This window comes from Rhododendron vialii, chromosome 7a, assembly GCF_030253575.1.
Source record: "Rhododendron vialii isolate Sample 1 chromosome 7a, ASM3025357v1".
Classification (NCBI taxonomy): domain Eukaryota; kingdom Viridiplantae; phylum Streptophyta; class Magnoliopsida; order Ericales; family Ericaceae; genus Rhododendron; species Rhododendron vialii.
Genome location: NC_080563.1, coordinates 30,205,991 through 30,226,552, shown reverse-complemented (window position 1 = coordinate 30,226,552; position 20,562 = coordinate 30,205,991). Strand labels below are relative to the sequence as shown.

The following is a 20,562-nucleotide window of genomic DNA, read 5'->3' as shown; positions in this document are numbered from 1 at the left end:
AGAATAGTGTCGTGGCATTAGAGGTAGCCTTTGGGGAATTGCCAATAAGCCAAATGAGATTTTTTGTCCGAACAAAGCCTTATGGGAGCATTCATACCCAATACCCAATACCAATACCAATACCATAGTGAGACATGACAGAAAAATCGGCTGAACCCCTTCCACACGAACATGATCATCAAATTTTCCGCACCCGACAAAAACACACTCATGCCCTCCTCCTATCACAACCCAAATTCAAAAATTGATTCACCTCTCAAAACGTCTCTCCTCTTCTTTCCCCCACGTCTTTCGCCTCATCTTCCCAGATTAGATACAGGGTTCCCACTCCCAGTAGTTTATACTAACCATGGAATTGATATTATCGACCGATCGTGTATGCCCTTCACTATCCAATTTCAGTTTCTTCGCTTACAACACGCCTACAACGTCATCGGCTTACAATAGTCGCTACCGCGTACGCACCGGTGCTGTAACTCGAACAAAGACGAAGCGGTACTGGGGTTCCGTTAACGGCAGCAGGAGAAGAAGAAGTTTGACGACTACTGCGGCAGCAGCAGCAGCAACTAGATTGGTAGAGTTGGGAAAGCCGCCGCCTAGTAGTGCTTTGGAACAGCTGGATATTGAACGCGGGGTTTGTGTTCCGTTCCGTAAGTACTCACCCGAGACGGTAAGAAAAACAACTCGTAAACAGCAAGATCACGGCTGAGTTCTTTTCTTCTTAAACTCTGGTATTCTTTGCGGTGTTATTTACTTTTTATAATTTTTAGTTTAGCTTTTCGTTGTAATGTGTGAATTAATTTTTCGTCTTTAGTGAACCTTTGTGTTCCTTTTGGTCGTAATTTAATAGTTTTCTCATTTTTTAGACTCCTCTCGTCAAGCTGAATCCCAATCAGAAAAGAAGAAGAGTAATTTAGGAAGAAGAAACTACCAAAACAATAAATTAGGAAGAACAGGGCTTAGACTCTTCTAATCTCTATATTCTACGTTTAGCTTTTTGTTTCCCAATCTATATTCTAGTTGTTTAATTTGATTCAATTGGGGACTCGAGAAATTTTTGTTAGACCGATGTTGTAGGAAAGTAACTTTTGTGCTAATTAACATTTAACCATCTCTTTTTGACAAACAACAAATTAATTGAACCCGTCAAATCATAAATAGAAACTTTTTAATTTACAGATACTATTGCTCTTGACAGGAAAAAAAAAAAAAACAAAAAAATACCACCAAGTAAATACAGGAAATATTGCAATTGCATTGTCATACCATTCGACTCAAAATTAATTGCCAATGGATTGAGATAAATGGAGAGGCTGATATAATTAATTGAGATGGGACAAAGCCAAACTTTAATACCCCTACCCGCTCGACCCCCGACTCGCACGTGGAGCAAGCGAAGTGAGAATTAGCTATTAACAAGATAGAGTGTTGTTCAAAAGCCACCTGTAAGCGTAAATCTTACACCATATTGAAGCAGCTAGCACAAATCCAACTGGCAATGAGTCTAGAGGCTTATGATGCTCATGACTAGCATTTTTAGAACCGGTAATTAATCGAGGTGAGTCAACCTTGTACAGGCATTCGACAAGGTTTGATGTCTTGAAATCATAGCATAATGACCTTTTTGTAGTGTTCTAAAAGTCAGTCTAGGCGGCACTTGGCGACCTCTCAATGCTTAGATTTCAGGGTCTAAGTGTTGATTTTGCATTTTGTACATTAGTCGGCTAGGTAGGGATTAGTCGGCTAGGTGGGACTAGTCTGCCGATCTATTTCGTAGTTTTTAAATGTTTAGGGTTAAATGTGCAAGGTTAAAAAATACAGGGCGTTAAGTGTTATTTTAGCAAAAAGGATATATACATCACATGCCTATTTGAATTTTGAGCATCGAACTTTGTATTTGATTAGTTATTTGTCACGAACTTACTTGTTACTAGATATTTGGTTGTTACTCTTTTTTGATCGGCTATTTAGTTGTTACTTGTCTTAGTTCTTTTCTTCGTAGTCTTGTGTCATTTCTTCCTCAAACTTTTGGGGAGGTGGGAAGATTTTTTATTTAAAAAAATAGAAAAATTGACTAATCTCTAGGCCTTGATTAGTCCGCCCGACTATTGCCTGGCGGGTTTTAGAACATTGCCTTTTTGTCGATAGTATCAAATGCATCCTTTGTAATTTGTGTGACCCAATCATTCATCTTTTGGTCCCCCATTTTGGTGTCTACACTATGGTACTTTCTACTGCTGCCAAAAAGTAACTGGGGTATGATTAAATGACGCTGAAATGAAAGCTGGTAAAAAATTAACCCCTGTTAAAACAAAATAGTTTATTGCCTCTTGATACGGTCAATTGACCCCACCATGACTACACTGGCATCACCCTAGGTTCAAATTTTTGTTTACCAGAGTATTGTTCTTGATATGCTTTGTCAGGTGAGGAATAAGGTGTTGGAATCTAGAGGGGCCATTCTGTCTCTTATCGGCCGTGGAATTGAGATAGTTTGGAATTTGGGATTCTATTGGTCTACCTTGTCGTACGATTTTTTGGTGGGTCGTGATGAAGAAGTTGTTCCTTTTCGTGCTCGGCAGCTTAGAAATCTCTTGTGTGATTTAGGCCCTTCCTTCATCAAAGCTGGGCAGGTTTGTCCTCATTATGCTCCCTATATCCTTCTTAAGTGTTCATTTGTCGTTGTTGTATATTGCATTTCTTTTCTGTTTATGTAGCTGACCCTATAGGTTTTTAGCTCTATGTAGGCTGACCCTAGTGTTTCAAAAACTAGACAGGACGGGAATGTGGGTTCTTTTGGCTTACTTTAATTGATGAAACCTTGGAAGATTTGAGTTACACCACAACCAGAAAAAAATATTTCGCTACAAATTTTACACAGTTTAAGACCCTCAAGCTCCTTCCAAAAACTGAAGGAAAAGGCAGTTAGATGAACCATTCAGTATTCTCTTTCTTTTCTTCTATATTTGGATATGAAGTCATGGCCTTTGGCTTACTGGTTTCCTTAAACTTTTTTTTCCCCAAATAACAGGTTCTTGCAAACAGACCTGACATTATTAGAGAAGATTATATGAATGAACTTTGTATTCTTCAAGACGATGTTCCTCCTTTTCCCAACCAGGTACTGAACTGATATTTGAAGCTAATTTATTTAATAGGCTGTTTTCTTATATGCTGAAGAGAACACAGCGAGTGCTTAACAATTGTTTAGGTTGCCTTCAGCATTATAGAAGAAGAACTGGGTCAACCCCTTGAAGCTGTTTTCAGCAAAATTTCCTCGGAAACTATAGCGGCTGCGAGTCTTGGTCAAGTTTACCGAGCTACTCTGCGTACCACAGGAGAGGAAGTTGCTATTAAGGTTGTAACAAGTTAATCTGGTAAAGTCCTTGTTGTGTTATTATTTAATATTCTTATTCACTAAATTTTTATCATGTTGAAGCTTGTATTTCATTAGGCATGTGAAACTTGTTTAATATCATGGATGGTGCTGTTCATCATTGCTGAAATAATTAGTTGGTTAATCTCCTCAAGGCCTTCTAGAGTGATGTTTCTACAAGAAGGAAAGGAGAATGGCAACAGAGGTTTTGCTGGAGCAATTCCAGAAACTGTCTCGTTACCTTTTCGTATGAGGAACCTTTTGAGAAAGCTTGTAGAAACCCTTGTGTTTTCAAGAACTTGAACCAAAGAAGAAAAGGAAAAGAAGCCTAAAATGATGTACTTGAAAATCTTCATGGTTTTCCTTTTCTGGTGTTGAAGAAAAGTTAATTGGGAAAGGAATCAGTTTTGGGAAATGTATCCTGCGCTCATAGTTGTGTGTGGAGCTGTGCCTATACTGATGATACTTCTCCCTTTTGCAAGATGGACCCTCTATTTTGGGGAAAAAAAAAAAATACTCTATCCCAAACACTTGTACTTTCACAATACTTTTGGACTCGTGTCAATTGCCTTAAAAGATGTTGTTCATAGCATGCTTTTATGTATCTCATTCTGATGCATGTAATCCATTGTTTTCAGAAATGCGTCAAGATATATTTGTTGGCTGAGTTATACTTCCAGTTAGAATCATTAAAAAAAAGAAAGAAGACTTGTACTCCCAACCCCCAGGAATGTCTAAGATGAGTCTTGGAGCATCTCCAACAGCCTCAAGCAAATCCTAAGCAAATTGGCTAGAAAAAGTGACAATTTTTACTTTGTCTAGCCTCCAAATAATTTCACCATCCAACAGCCTAACCAAGGGTTTTAGCACCAGATCAAGGATTAATTCCAAATCAACACGATGACACTACATCCAGTAATTGATACTACCCAATCCCACCCCAGATGAACCTAACCAAAAACACGACATCACAGAGATTGTTTGTCTTTGCCAGAGCCAACGATGGCGATGGCGATGACTTTGACTCGTTTTCCGACGTTCTCACAGTGATTTTTCTGACCCGTTTCCGGCGGCAATTTGTTTCGCGTGGTACAGATCAACTTCATTTTTCCGGTGCAAGATCCAGTGGAGAGAGAGAGGGGGGGGGGGGGGGGGGCCACAGTGAGACGATGGAAGAGGCAAGCCAGTGTAGCGACGAAGGTAATGGCGAGGAGGGATGCGAGGTTGCTGGGAGCCAATTTTGGGTGTTTGGCTCGGCTAAGCGGCGAGAATGAAGTACCGAGGCAATTGGAGATGCTCTTACTAAGAGATCCACCTCTTAAGTTTTGTTGATGGGTGTCCACTAAGTGTCAAAGTTTCTGAATAATGAAGTTTCAAATATAAAACATGCCACATTCATGAACTGTGAAAGGGTCGGTGTTTGATGCATGCCTCAGACAGATATCATTCCTACGTGGAAGTGTCCATGCGTCTTGGGCTTTTAGGTGAAACTATCCCTTTAACCTTGCATGTGTTAATCTAGTAGAAATCCTTGCAGATTCTCGTGCTTTGGCAGTATTACTTTAATGACTTACATACATTTTATTGTTTGTTGTAAATTTTCTTGCTTTGGCAGTAGTATATCATTCTGTTATTTGTTGGAAATCGTCAGCTATGGTCAGAGGAGTCTTGACTTTTGTCACTGCCTAGGGTAATTGTATATTACGGCTCCATTCTTTGTTTTTTCATTCAGCATTACATTTCATTTGTTTTGGCTTATCTCCTATTTCTCTGCAACGTTGATATGTTTTGTGAATGTTCTTTCAAGTGAACATGTATGTGCTTAAATTTTTTTGGCTCTTTTTAAAACAATTTTTCACACGCTAAGATGATGTCCAACTTCATATTCTCACAGGTTCAAAGGCCTCAAATAGAGCCCATAATCTATCGGGACCTTTTTCTTTTTCGCAACCTTGCTTCGTTCTTGAATGGCATCAGTCTACAGAAACTGGGGTGCAATTCAGAGCTTATAGTTGATGAATTTGGGGAGAAGCTCTTGGAGGAGCTAGACTATACTTTGGTATTGTCCTTTCCTATCCTTTGTTTCTGACAAAAGGTCAATTATGTGAAGTAATAGATTTGAAATACCATGACAAATACTTGCATGTGAAAGTTTTGCGGGTTTGAGGGGCATGAGATTAATTTAGGTGCACATTATGGTTTTCCCGTGGCAATAGAACTTTGGAAGTAGACTCGTTGCACATTCTATACACCCTACGTGTTACCACAAAGGAAAAATGAAAATCTAGTTACTTTGCTTTTGTAGCTACGTGTGCACACCAACTTAGTACTTTTGGCTCTTTTGTTTTAGGAAGCGCAAAATATTGAAGATTTTTTGGAGAACTTCCAAAATGATCCTACTGTTAAAATTCCTCGGGTGTACAAGCAGCTTTCTGGTGCACGTGTCTTGGTGATGGAATGGATTGATGGTATACGGTGTACTGACCCACAGGTTGGCATGCTATCCTTTTGATTTATAGTTTAAGATATTGCCTGTCATATTAATTTCAGGATCCTCCATCTAACTCAGGCTATCAAGGAAGCAGGCATTGATGTAAATGGATTTTTGACTGTTGGAGTGAGTGCTGCTCTACGACAATTGCTTGAATTCGGTTTATTTCATGGAGATCCACACCCTGGAAATATCTTTGCTATGCGTGATGGACGTATTGCATATGTGGATTTTGGGAATGTTGCAGTCTTAAGTCAGGTAATATACGCACTTTTAAGTTTTAAGATATTAAGGGTAATATTATTCTCCTGTAGCCATGCCGCATAATGTTTGGACAAGTAAAGGTTCGTTTCCTCTCAACCAACATATTAGTTCACCCTTTCTTGATTTTGATTTATTATAAAGGTTTGGTCGAACTAAGACTTTTATTTCAGGTAGAATGTATTATTTCATTAGTTCACACTGGGCAAATTTATGTGTGGCTATGTGATGGTGAATTGCATATTAGTTCACCCTTTCTTGATTTTGATTTATTATAAAGGTTTGGTTGAACTAAGACTTTTATTTCAGGTAGAATGTATTATTTCATTAGTTCACACTGGGCAAATTTATGTGTGGCTATGTGATGGTGAATTGCATATTGCGAGTGGCCATGGGTCACAAGTGTTTTTATTTTCCTATTATTGCTAAAAGGTAGTCCATTAGGTTTCTGCAAATGATGGTCCTAAAAATAAGGAAAGCATTAAGCTTTTGCTTCTCGTGGATTTTCATAATCCTGCTGTGCAAAAATGGGATATGCACTTAAAATAGATGTCCGAGTTATGATAGATATCATGAGCAATATGGAAATGGATCAAGTAATCTGTTCCTTTATCCAAGAAAAAGTATTTCTAGTTTGCATGGTCCAACCATTGATCCCGAAAATTTCTACAATAAATTGGGTAGATATAGTTCCCTATCCACGATTCTGCTATTTACTTGATATAGGATGAATCCTCGGAATGGCTAGAAATAGAAAGATTTAGTATTTAAAATGCTTTTCTTATGTACAACTAGAAAGTAATAAAGATTATTATTGGATAAATATCAGTGGATCGTTTGTCACTCATTCATTGAATTATAAACCACTACAAGTGACGGAAATACATGACTTAAATAAGAGAAAATCGAATATTTAAAAATTGCATTTACAAGGGGTGGAAGGATGGAAACAAGAACATATAGAATTTAATCATTATGAAAAAATCCAAAATCGTTTTAGATAGAGCCAATCATTAGTTCCCACCCATGGGTTGAATGGTATCCGGTACATAAATCAATTAAGAAAAAAATAGAAAAAGCTTTTATTGTATCGCTTAAGTTATATAGGAATTCGTAAGCCCAAGAGTTAAGAATAACAAGTTCTTCATTATGTAGAATAGAATAGCCACTTAGAATAATGAAACAGATTAGATTTGTCGAGAAGTGCAAAATCGTATGGATACGTTCCTCATTGTATATCTTGATTAATTGGATCGTTTCTTTGTGGATTCCTATACCAATCTTTTGTAAATGTGTCTCCGAATATTCCTTGATCATTTCGTCCAAGAGGACGAGTTCCTCTAATTCTATGAATTTTTGTAAAATATCCTTTTCTTTAATATCATTCAAAATAGTTTTGGATTGACTGGTATTCCACCAATTAATAACCCAAGATTCCAAACATTTATCAAATGAGAGAGAAATCCACCAGGGCAAAAATACTATAGATGCGAGATAGAGAAGTGGAGTGAAGGCTTTTTTTTTGACATTTTTTTTTGAATTGTTTTGCTACTCAATTGAGTGGATTTTCATACACATAAAAGTCCACAAAAAAAGTTTCATTTTAGGGTTGTTCCGTATACGTCGTCTGCGTGGGCTCGAGTGAACGTTCTGAAGAAAGTTCAGTTATGTTCACTCCGTTTGGTTCAACATTCTGAAAGTTATTTTTAACTCTTGGCACAGTTTCCAATAAATCTTTCTCTCTATCTTTCTCCACTCATTACCACTCCAACTTTCAAAAATAACTTTCTAAAATTTAAACCAAACAAAGCCAACGTTATGTTATAGAAAAAAGACGATTCTTTACTTTTTTTTCTCTCCTACTGAGAAAGTCTTCATTCTTTAGTTCATTTTTATCAAAAAACTTCAATCGGTACACGCAAGAAATAGGCCAATTCAGCAGCTTTTTGTTCAACTTCGCGTGGAGTAAAATTCTCATCAGTACGAGTCAAGGGAATGGCCATTTGACCTTTGATTTCCATATAAAGAACACGACAAGCATAAATAACGTCTTTAACTTCTATTCTAACGGACTGAATATCTTTTATAAGAAATCAGAGGAAGACACGACGATTTTTTCTAGGAAATCCCCAACGAAAAAGACACGCTATTCCTTCTTTTCGATTGAATCGATCATAACCACTACCTACATTCCACAAAATTGTGCACCATAGAAAGACATTACGAGCCCATAGAATCGATTGAATAAATAGACCCGCGATCCCATAGAAAGACATTACGAGCCCTTGTGAAAAAAAAAAAGATTTGTTGAGGCAGAAATAAAGATATCAAATGATGGTCCTAAAAATATAGGAAAGCATTAAGCTCTTGTTTTTCCCATTATAGCTACTTTTGTTGCTGTATAATGCAATTCTGATATGCCAATCACCAATGGGAAAATCTTAAGCTGAAGCATAACTTTGGAAGGCATATTTTTTGGTTTTCCTTTTGACTTAAAAATCAAACCAAGAAAAGTACAACAATCGAGTGGAAAACTAAGTTTGAACGATGAATGGAACGTGTGTTACAGGTTTAATAAGTCAGATTTCTGGGACATGAAATCAACCCTTCTAGATTGGCTAGAATCATCAATGAATGAAACATAAATATCAACCTTTAGTAGCAATAGATGCAAAGGATTGGTATGAATGGCGGAAAAGGGAGAAGTAGAAGCGAAATTTCGTTTAAAGGCAAAGCACACATTGACAACTGTAAACCTACAAACCTTCGAAAGGATATAGGTTTATTGGATATCACGAAACAGGATGCCCTTGACAAAGCTCAATGGAGAAAACGCCCAATTGATTGGGACTTCAGGGTCGGTATGGTTTGGTTATGTAACATTGCTCTCCAAACACAAAAGCTTTTGGTTTGCTTCCCTGTTAATCTACTTTGAGTTTAGAAATCTCTGAGGGATATATTGGAACTAATATTTCTGTCTCTCTTTCAGCAAAACAAACAGATTTTAATTGATGCTGTTGTCCATGCTGTGAATGAGGACTACGTTGAGATGGCAAATGATTTCACAAGGCTTGGTTTCCTGGCTAGCGGGACTGATGTCGCCCCCATTGTACCTGCTCTGGAAGCAATCTGGCAGAACTCTGCTGGCAAAGGACTCTCTGATTTTAATTTCAGAAGTGTTACTGGTAAACTATATGTCCAATTTTTGTTTTGCAGTTTTTCATTCTAGGTTTTTCTCTTTCTGCTTATGATTGATCTTTGGTTCAGTTTTGTTTCGGGCAAGATGTGCGCTTGTTACCATAAGGATAGACTTTGTTGACAATTATCACAACTTGGAATATTCGGAGTAAATGTTAGTATTGTGGCTCCTAATTGTGACATGACTTGCTGCCTATTGTGACCATCCTTATTTATCTTTAGGCCAGCTTGTCAAACAGATACTCCCTCCGTCCCGTAATATTTGGCACTTTTGGGAAATCCAACTTTTAAGAGAAAAAATTTGATGTACAATTAATGAGCAAACTTTCCAATGTTACCAATGTGTACTTTCACAACTTTTGTCTTAAAAAAAATACTTTCACAACTATTTTTCAAATTGGGTGTCAGATGCCAAAAGTTTTGGCGCTGATTTGTGGCTCCCAAATTCAAAATTGATTTGTTTGTTTGAACTGATTGTTGTCTAGTGTGCAAAAGAAAAGGGTAAAGTGGGAAGTTCACCTAACTTTTCTATTGACTTTTCAAACTAGCCAAATATTATGGGACAAGTAAAAGCACAAAAGTGCCAAACTTTGCGGGACGGAGGGAGTATATTTCAAGTTTAGGCTTGATATTTTACCATTGTCTTGAGTTAGTATTCATAAGATGCCAGAGGACCATGTAATCAATTGTTTAAGTCCATAATAAGTGATGACACTTCGTTTGAACTTTAATTCTTTACTTCAGATTTACCTCCTCTCTCTATTTTTTGTTTTTGCCTGTTTACCACAGTATAGTAACTGATATTCAGTTGATGTGTGTCTTCAATGCTGAAGGGAAATTCAATCAACTGGTATACCAGTATCCCATCCGAATTCCGGAGAGATTTTCTCTTGTTATACGGTCTTTATTGACTCAGGAGGGCATTTGTTTCACGCTTCAACCTGATTTCAAATTTCTTGAGGTGAGAGATTGTTTATCTGTCCTATTTTTTCAGTTCAATATTTGTGTTTCTGTTAAATATGTGAAATTGGGAATGAAGCCACTTTTTTCAAGGACCATAAAATGCATATGACACACATTCATTGGACAAGGGATCAAAGGGTTTGAAAGTCATTCCATTTGGGAAGTCCGTTGCCCAAGATTACAAGACATGGGGAGGTATAATGAGCTACAGTGCGAACCATTAATATCTCTTTATCCAGACAACATAGGAAACGAAACATCCTTGTGGTGATGGGAAGAATAAATGTTTATTCACATAAAGATTTCTTACTACAAGTAACATGCAGGGACTAAAACCTACACTATCAGTTGTTTCTGCAATGCTGCCTTCTTGATTTTACTAGATATGTCCAGAAACACGGAGATGCAAGCACTGATGAAGTAGTTGTATGCATTTTATATATGAAAAACAGCGTTATCAGATACATTTTCCATCCTGCTCGTGAAAAAATATGGTTTGAATCAAATGAGGCTACTGGGATCCTGGCACTTTTCATGCAAATAAACAGAATGGAAGCAATAGTTAAATATTATCGTAGACTGTACTCACAATATGATTGCATTGGCTCATTGGACGTATTTGTTTTTAGCCTGAAAAATATTTCCTGCAGAATTATCTATTTAAGTGCTACAGAAAATTATGTAGTGTTTCCAAATTCTAAATCCTGCTGTCCATGTTCAATGTCTAGTCTGTGTTATATGTTTGTTTACTAAAAGCATGCAGTGTACTAGGTTGCCTATCCGTATATAGCGAAGCGGCTTCTGACCGACCCTAACCCTGCCCTACGAGAACGGCTCATACAGGTCAGTCTGGAATGATTGAGCAGAGAGATTTTCCAGTCTACTTCTTGTTTATTACTGTTGTAGTAGTATTTCGAGTTGAAATGTTTAGAGGTATTTATTATATTTTTGTGCATAGCGGCCTTGAATCGAGATATTGCCCCAATAACCAGCAGGTTCTGCAGTTATTATAGTTTTAGACACAAAACTTGTGATTACGTATTTTCATGACCTAAGCACCACCTTAAAAGGGTTTGACCTTGCGACCGGCCAATAGCAATTGGTACCAAAGGTTGCTTATACAAAACGAGTTAGTTATCCTGCTTATTTGTATAATTATTAATGTCATAGCAGAAGCATAAATTGTAAATGTATTAGTTAACTTGTAGTTAATGGTCACTTCTAAAAATGTACTATGGTTTGACTTTCAAATATCTTATCACCTTAGAAGCATCGATATTAGAGCCAAGATTTTGAATGTCGTATCAGCTGTGGTACTGCTTGTCTTACTGGTATGGTACCTACGGGTGCCGAACTATATTTCGCTACCATATCATATTTATAGTTGTCAATATCATATTGTAATGTTATTCAAATGGTAGAATTTTATGGCTAAATTTACTTCACCTACTATGAATATGCACTTTGTATATACAAAATAATTCTAGAACAGTTCTATTTTAGAAATCCCACACTTATTAGCTCGCCACTTGTAGAGAAAATATCCAATGTGTCCGTACTTGAAAAAAACAATTAAAAAACACAAGAGGTCACCAAGTGGACCCCGCCTAATGATGAAACATACTGTCTTGTCCTATCATGGATAACACAGAATGGCTAAAAAGGTGAGTTTTCTTCTTTTCTTTCGTACTTCACTTCTGGTGCCGGTATTGCAGCAGAAGATACGACAGAAAACTTCCCGGTAGGGAGAAATAAACCAAGAATGGCTAGAAATTTAATTGGAACGAAATAGGGGTCTTGTAGAAATTTTATATCCATCTCAAAGCCAATTGGCAATGAGTGGAGTTGTCCCAAATGTTATTAAGCACCCATTCCACTCCCAAGCAATGTGGGACTCTATTTTCTTAACATCCCTTCACGTGCAGCCGCGTTTGAGGTCTGTCACATTTGGCCACATTTGGGTCCTATCATCGTGCAACCTTTTTGCTGGTTTGTCATCGTAGGGTGTGAATTGTGAATTTTATAAAATGTGGGGTGGAATGGACCCCAACTTTGATACCATGTAGAAATTTTATATCCATCTCAAAGCCAATTGGCAATGAGTGGAGAGGTTCCAAATATTATTAAGTGATAGGTCTAACAGTACCGGTTTTACGATCGAACAAGATGTATTGGCTGGACCGGTCTAGTACGGAATGGTATCTACAACCTTGATAAGAGCAATAGTGTAGTCTGGTTTCGAGAATGTATCTTGACATACATAGACATCGTTCCAAGCAAAGTTATCAATCTTGTACTGGCCAGCGTACTGTTTTCTCTACCGGAACGGTACATACCGATACCGGTGTATATCTCGGTTCCATTTCAGATTTACCGCGATATATTTGTTTATATACTTCTAATCTAGTACTATTAATATATTTATGTATTACATGTACAAGTAACATGCATACATATGAAACTAAATTAATTATGTGGAGCATAATAAAATGTTATTAAATGAAAAATATTCGACAAAATATTAGTATTTAGAATAACAATATTCAAACAAATTATTCCATAGAAACAATAAATGTTGTTTGGGGTTCTTATGCAATAAAGTAGAAATTGTAGTTGTACTGTGCAATCCCAGACAAATTCTTATGTTTCCAAAGCTCTGACAAGAGGGCTTTTGTTCTCCTTTTTCCTACCGTTAGATTAGGTTCAAGGGCCAGGATTTCATCTCCATGTTTCCTACCATTACTAGGGGCTGTAGTAACCACAAAAGTCGATTTCCTTCGCTGTTCCGAATTCTGATCTGCTGCAACTTCCTCCATTAAAGAGAGGCTGACCCAGATCAAAGAAAGCTCGACGTTATTTTTGTATTGCCGGAACTACGGAACAAGACCGAAATACACCGGTATCACCCGGAATAGCCGGAACAGTCCGAAAAATGTCGGAATTTTTCCTGGGACGGAATAGAGTGTCCACTATCTCGTTTTCTTTTTGGAACGGGATGTACCGACCGGTATAGTACGGAATCAATAACTCTGGTTCCAAGTACACTAAGGGACCGTTTTATAGACATTAAATATGTTTGTTGAAACTATTTCCTAAATTCTGGTGTTTCGTTGTGCATAATTTGCGGTAAATAGTTTTTGAATTAAATATTTTACAAATGCCCAAAACAACTTACTACGGAAAATGTGGCAAGTCATTTTTACGACTTTGATTGTGTCACATGCCAACATCGGCTCGTAGGTTATTTTTTAGAAAGTAAATGTTTACATAGGAATTTTTTTTTGTGTAATGTTTTTCCAGTAAAATGGTTTTATTTCTAGCATTTTCTAATGTTTGGTGGCTACCAAGTATTATTTTTAAATGTAAGAATAATATAATATGCAGATCACCTAAATATCTATTTATTAATCACAATAACATCGAAGCTTTAGTACACCCAAATTGGTTAGGCATTTCATCACAAAACCTGTAGGGATACATATTTATCTGAAAGTACATCATGTAGAGAGCAAAAGCACAGGACTATAGGATTCGTTTAGCAACTTGGATTATAGAGACATTGACTGGTAAGATTAGGGAGCTAGTTGACACCATGCTTAGGTGGAGGATTAGTATAGCTTGCCTTCAAGAGACTAAGTGAGTAGGGGAGAAAGCTAGGGAGATAGAGGACACAGGTTATAAGCTGTACTATGCGGGTAAGGATAGACATAGAAATGGGGTAGGTGTCGTAGTAGATAAACATCTGAAAGATTCGTGCTTTGTTTGGATTGCTTTTTGAAAAAAAATTCTCAACTTAAAAAATACTCATTACCCCTACTTCTAATCATTACTCACCCCCATCTCCAATCATTATTCTAATTTCTCTCTCTATCTCTCTCTAATCATTACCTCTACTTTCAATCATTACTTTCATTTCTCTCTCCACTCATAACCCTACAAAATTTCTCAAAAACTCATCCAAACACAGCATCGGTAGTTACAATCACGAGGAAAGGAGATCGGATTATTTTAGTTAAGCTTGTGATCGGAGGGAGCATAGTTAATATTATTAGTGCTTACGCACCCCTAGTAGGCTTGGATGATCTTACTAAACAACAATTCTGGGAGCAGATGGATGACGTGATTCAAGAGATACCTTTTGGGGAGAAGGTATTTATAATAGGTGATTTCAATGGTCATGTGGGAGTGCATAAGTAAGGGTATGAAAAGGTGCATGGTGGCTTTGGATTTGGTGACCTTAACGAAGGTGGTTGGAGGATTTTAGATTTCGCAGTAGCTTTTGACTTTATAGTGGGGAATACTCTCTATAGGAAGCGAGAAGAGCATTTAATTACCTTTAAGAGCAGAGCCAATAGAAGCCAAATTGACTATTTGCTTGCTAGAAGCGCAGACCGCTTGACATGTAAGGATTGTAAGGTTATTCCCGGAGAGTGTCTAGTGGCACAACATAGACTGTTTGTGTTGGATATTCGTCTCAAGGGGAATAATAGAAGGAGAAAGGAAACTAGATGCCCACGTACTAAATGGTGGGGCCTAAGATGGGAGAAACTAGAGGTATTCAAGGAAAGAATGTCTCAAGAAGTACGGTGGGGAATGGAAGGTGATAGTGACAATATGTGGAATACCATAGTTGACGGTATTAGAAGAATATCGAAAGAGGTTCTTGGGGAGTCAAAAGGAAAAGGTCCAATTTCTAAGGAGACATGGTGGTGGAATGACGAGGTTCAAACCATGGTAAAAGCCAAGAATGAGTGCTTCAAAAAGTGGCAAAAGGACTGCAATGAGGAAAATTTTCAGGGTTATAAACAAGCTAGCAAGGAAGCTAAGAAAGCCGTTAGAGATGCCAAGTTGAAAGCCTATGAGAATTTCTACTTTAGTCTTGATAGTAAAGATGGAGAAAAGATTATTTATAAACTTGCCAAGCTACGAGAAAGGAAAGCTAGAGCCGTTTCTCAAGTTAAGTGTAAAAAAGGTATTGATTCGGTGGTGTTGGTGAAAGACGAGGAGATCAAGGATAGATGGAAGTGTATTTCGAGAAGTTGTTAAACTAGAAACATGAATAAGGCTTTGGTGGGGAGGAAGTGTGTATCTGACGAGAACATAGAATATGAGTTTTATCGGAGAATACAAAAGTTTGAAGTGGTTAAAGTTTTGAAAAGGATGAAACCGGGTAAGGCCGTCACTACCATTAGATCGCCAGTAGGGGAAACGAGTGAATTTTCAATCACTGTAGGATTGCATCAAGGGTCAGTCTTGAGCCCGTACCTCTTTGCCTTAGTTATGGATGAATTGACTTGACAATTTCAGGAGGATTTCCCATGGTGTATGATGTTTGCAAATGACAATGTTCTCGTAGATGAAACTGTTAGAGGTGTTAATACGAAACTAGAAATTTGGAGGGAAGTATTAGAGTCAAAGGGTTTTCGAATAAGTAGGAGTAAAATTGAGTATATGGTGTGCAAGTTTAGTGGTACCAGCAGTGCGCATGAAGAAAGAGTGATGATCCAAGACCAGGAGATACCAAAGAGTGATCATTTTAGGTACTTAGGCTCAATTATTAATAGAGATGGAGAGATTGCCGATGATGTGACCCATAGGATCCAAGTGGGTAGCTCAAGTGGAGGAGTGCTACTGGTGTACTAGGTGACAAGAGGGTACTCACAAAATTGAAGAGAAAATTCTATAGAACTGCCATCAGACCAACGATGCTTAACGGGACAGAATGTTGGCCTATTAAAAAACAACAGGTGAGCAAGATGAGTGTAGAGGAAATGAGAATGTTGAGGTGGATGTGTGGTAAGACTAGACGAAACAGGATTAGAAATGAAACGGTTCATGAGATGGTAGGAGTGGCACTTATAGAGGAGAAGTTGAGGGAGAATAGGCTAAGGTGGTTTGAGCATGTCTACCATAGACCGGGAAATGCAGTAGTTAAGAGAGCGGATATGATATCTTTGGGTAGCAATGCTACGAGGAGGGGTAAACCTAAATTGACATTAGATGCTGTTGTGCGCAAAGATATGAGTATAATGGGTTTGTGTGAACAAGTGGCCCTTGACAGAGCTCACTGAAGGAAAATGATTCATGTAGCCGACTCCAAGTGACTGGGACATAAGGCTCGGTTTGGTTTGATTTGACAATAGTTATTCCCGATATGGTCACAGATGATGGAAAATAATCACCAACCCACGGTTCTAAATGTAGTACCGCTATTTCTGTTATTTAGCTATGCATCATTTGATATCAGTCAACAAATAGCCGCAACACCAATATTGGTAATTATCCCAATACTGCGATTTAGAAACCTTGAATCAACCTCTTCGACTTGGTCAATGGCAAAGGTACATTGGCTTGTGTCGATCCTTTAAGTGCAAACTGTTGTTCTCTACTTGTGGTGAACTTAAAACTCGAGTTTGTAGTAAAAACAACTTACCGGATCGCCATGGTAAGTTGAGTTAGATTTCAAGTTGTAAATTTTTACTCCGAAAATTGTTTACTGCAAATTATGCGCATAAGAACCCTTACAACTAGGAAAATCCTTTTTGCAAAAATAATTACTTCATACGAACCAGAGAAAGAGTGCAACAGTTTGCACTTGAAGATTCAACACCAGTCACCAGCCATAGTTCTCGTGCCATTGAACCTATTAAAGCATCCAACTCAATACCAATTGCCAATGAGTGGAGAGGCTGCTTAGACTCATATACTAGTTTTGGAGGAGATAATTAACCAATGTAGGACAATTTCCAACGCTCTCCTTCACATGCAACCCCCCCACTCGCACGTGGAGAGATCAACAAAGGATTCGGAATACACGGATCACAACGAAACAAAGTGCAACTATGACACAAACAAAGGGGAAAAGCCTCCTAAAATCTAGCTCTGATACCATGTTTAAGCATCGAACTCAATACCAATTGGCAATGAGTGGAGAGGTTGCCCAGGCTCATATACTAGGTTTGGAGGAGATAATTAACCGACGTGGGAAAATTTCCAACAGAACAAGTTAATGAGGTTGATGATTTCTCTCTAACACCAGTAACCATGTCAGCAATAACCATGCAATGTCAACGACGGTGAAATAGGTACATACAGTACAAAATAGATATAGCAATTGTGCATCCATTTCTATTTGCCCTTTTTTTTTTCCATGTGATGATGTACTTTCAGTCAAAGACCACATAGATTTTCTGATGAGATGCCTAATCCATTTGGGTAAACTAAATCCATGGGATGATTGTGGTTTAATTGGCTTGCGTTAAGTTGGGTAACCAATTCATCCATCCAAAAATATTAGTTTCTGCATAATGTTTCGAATTAGCAACCAAAACCAAAACCAAAACCAAAACCAAAAATTAAATAATACTATAATTTTTGCAAAAACAGATTTTCATGTATTTTTCTAGGTTAGGTTGGCATAAACGGAGCCTAAAAAAGTTTCCGTTCATATATTGTAAGCATCCAACTCAAAACCAATTGATAATGAGTGGAGAGGCCGCCCAGGCTCATAAAACTAGTTTTGGATGAGATAATTAACCGATTTGGGACAATTTCCAACACTCCCCCTCACGTGCAACCCCCGACTTGCACGTGGAGAGGTCAACAAAAGATCCGGAACACATGGATCACAACGAAACAAAGTGCAACTATGGCATAGAGGGGAAAAGCCTCAGAAAACCTAGCTCTGATACCATGTTAAAGCAAATTGGGTTTATATATAGAAAACAGGAAAGCAATAAAGCATACATTTTTTTTCCTCTGTTCATTTCATCGGCATTACCAATCAGTCAGGAACCCTGACTAAGGACTTCTCACCTGTAAAGTTGCCGTCTGTATGGTGTAATAGTTAGATGACTGAGGAGAGACTTCTTATTTATATGAAGCTGGTTTATTTTAGTGTTGTGGGGTTCAGAGACTTTATGGCTTCAAGTTCCTCTAGCTCAGGGAGTTTCCTGTAGTTTGCACATCCTAATATTCCAAAACAGATTACAAAATGATTTCCTTAGCATGTAGATATCGACAGGGTTTTACAAAACATTGAACTGGTAAATGATTGAGATGTTAACATATTTAACCAAATTCCATCCCTAATATATAATACTGTCTACCAATTGTAAATCCTACTCCGAATGTCAGATTGCTTACCTCAATCCTTTGAGTAATTTCTTGTTCCTTTATTCCTCTTTGTCCAATTTGTTCTAGTCTTCTGGATGCTATAAACCTCTTCACACTTCATAATAAAGCATCATGCAAATAATCTAGTCTAGCGTGTCTAATGGAGGCCTCTTGAATTGTTATATTGATGATCTTTCTTGAACGATTAGGCGAACACTTATAATCTGCACAAATTATAGGTTTCCTCATTTCAGGTCCTTAGAAGTATTCTTGTTATAAGAACTTATGAGTTCCTCTCTTGGATACAATATGTTTCCTGGGTTAGGTATTGTTCAAAGATGATCTTTTCCAGTGGAAACGGCTTGAAAATCTTATTGTTTTGGCAAAGGAAAATGTGACAAAGATGAGCAGCAATCCTGCATTGCAAGTGAATAAGACGTACGTATCTTTATGGAACACTTGCTATTTTCTTTTCTTTCTGATTAAGAGGCCTGTTTCTACTTTCTGGTAGCCAAATGCTCTACCCCACTTGAATTTTTCGTAATCTACCATTCATTTTTTTGCTTCTATTTGGCAGGCAGGGGTCAAAAAACTGGCAGATAGATAGGAAATTGGACTTGACAGACACCATCAAGGACGGTGCTCGCCTTTTCCTAATTGATGAAGGAATTCGAAGGCAGCTTCTTCTTGCTTTGACTGAAGACTCCAAGCTTCACATTCAAGAGGTACTTAATAACAAAGGGTTATTTTCTATTTTCAAATTTTTATTCGATTATGGGATTTCTCAAATGTGGATAATTGTGTCTCTTGTAGCTTGTTGATGTATATAGGCTGGTTGAAGACCAAATAGATATACCCTCAATGGCTTTGGAGGTCGCACGAGGTAAAATTTCATTGAATGTGGAAGTTTGAGCACTGATCAATTTAGTTTTTTTCCTCTTCGGCTCAATAATTAGGTTGTTAAAATCTCGTATGAACTTAAATGCTGTTTCAGTGTTTCCTATTAATGTTCATGTTTTTCTGAGTGCGGTAACTTCTGTTAAATGCAGACTTACCATCTGTTGCCCGGGATGTCATGCTTTCCTGGACTGACTCCATCTTACGTGATAGGTAATTGAAGTTTGATTACAGTGTATAGCCGGCTATATATGAATGTATATACAGCAAATATCAGCTCTGAATATTGTTGGACCACAAAAGTTTGTTAGCCTTTATAAGGTTTACCTTCTCTCTGCATGGTGAGATCCTCCTGTTCTATATTGTAAAATTCCCTGTTGCAATGCTAAATACAGGAAAAGTAAAGATCCTTTTTGCTGTATTAAAGGAAAATTTTGTTGCATAGAAGTATAAAACTTATTGATTATATAGAAGAGAAAGTTAAAGGGTGTACGGCATATTGGTCGGATTATACTTGTTATGTTTGTTTGAAGTACTGTATATTTGAATCTTCTTGTGTTGGTGTTAATTCTTCTCTTGAAGGTAAAAGTGTAAAATGTAGAGGACCTAGGAATTTCGTTTATTGAAGGCTACTGAGCTTAGCATAAGATCAGTAATTGTTGATTTTGATCCTATTTAGAGGTGTTTGGGTTGTGTCGTGCTCAGCGTGGCCCATTCGTCAATCTTGCTGTGTCGTGTGCCAAATTAAAGTACTCTAGACCCGACCCTGCCCTGCTTTAGTGAAATAGAATCAACTTGAATTAGGGTACAAACGTGGTCCCGTTCCCCTAAGGTTCTTATTTTTTAAGTACTTATTTTTCGTTTTACGAGACATGTCATTCTCTTATAATACATTACCTATTTACTTGTAATTCAAAAAATAAGTACTTATTTTAGTTAGCGGAATGGGGTGAATTTTTTTATCTCATGTTTTTTTTTTTTTTTGGTGAGAAAATACAAGTTGAAGTGAAGGGTTTCTAAAAACAGTAAGGGGTTGGGTCAACTTTTCAATCAAATGATGTTGAGCAGCATGTTTTCCATCAATTCTCGAGAAATAAGTGGCTATTTCTTTGCAAAATTGTGCTCGATTTCGTATTCCTTGCGTTTCAAAAGATTGCTTGGTAAACAAATGAGAACTTGAAAAATATTTATTCTTGTCAAAAACTGAATTTTCTTTCTTTTTTCCAAATGGAAAGGACTCATTTTACCTATTAACATACGT

General features: G+C 37.5%; 1 protein-coding gene and 1 long non-coding RNA gene across 2 annotated transcripts; both read left to right on the top strand.

Annotated features, from left to right (window-relative positions):
- The first annotated feature begins 134 nt into the window (after positions 1-134).
- LOC131332224 (protein ACTIVITY OF BC1 COMPLEX KINASE 1, chloroplastic) lies at positions 135-19,800 on the top strand. Its single transcript, XM_058366313.1, has 14 exons — positions 135-670; positions 2,427-2,633; positions 3,032-3,121; positions 3,212-3,358; positions 5,271-5,435; positions 5,727-5,867; positions 5,946-6,125; positions 9,118-9,313; positions 10,160-10,287; positions 11,061-11,132; positions 18,730-18,842; positions 18,982-19,129; positions 19,218-19,287; positions 19,454-19,800. Exons 1-14 carry the CDS (start codon positions 350-352, stop codon positions 19,516-19,518), a joined length of 2,043 nt encoding a protein of 680 aa, XP_058222296.1. The 5' UTR covers positions 135-349; the 3' UTR covers positions 19,519-19,800.
- LOC131332225 (uncharacterized) lies at positions 11,139-17,945 on the top strand. Its single transcript, XR_009201624.1, has 2 exons — positions 11,139-12,083; positions 12,424-17,945. It is a non-coding gene; the product is annotated as an uncharacterized LOC131332225 (long non-coding RNA).
- Positions 19,801-20,562: the final 762 nt, after the last annotated feature.

Coding starts and splice junctions, on each gene's coding strand:
- LOC131332224 (XM_058366313.1), top strand. CDS start 350: ATGGAATTGATATTATCGACCGATCGTGTATGCCCTTCACTATCCAAT. Junction 5,868..5,945: donor TACGGTGTACTGACCCACAG/GTTGGCATGCTA, acceptor CATCTAACTCAG/GCTATCAAGGAAGCAGGCAT. Junction 9,314..10,159: donor TAATTTCAGAAGTGTTACTG/GTAAACTATATG, acceptor TCAATGCTGAAG/GGAAATTCAATCAACTGGTA.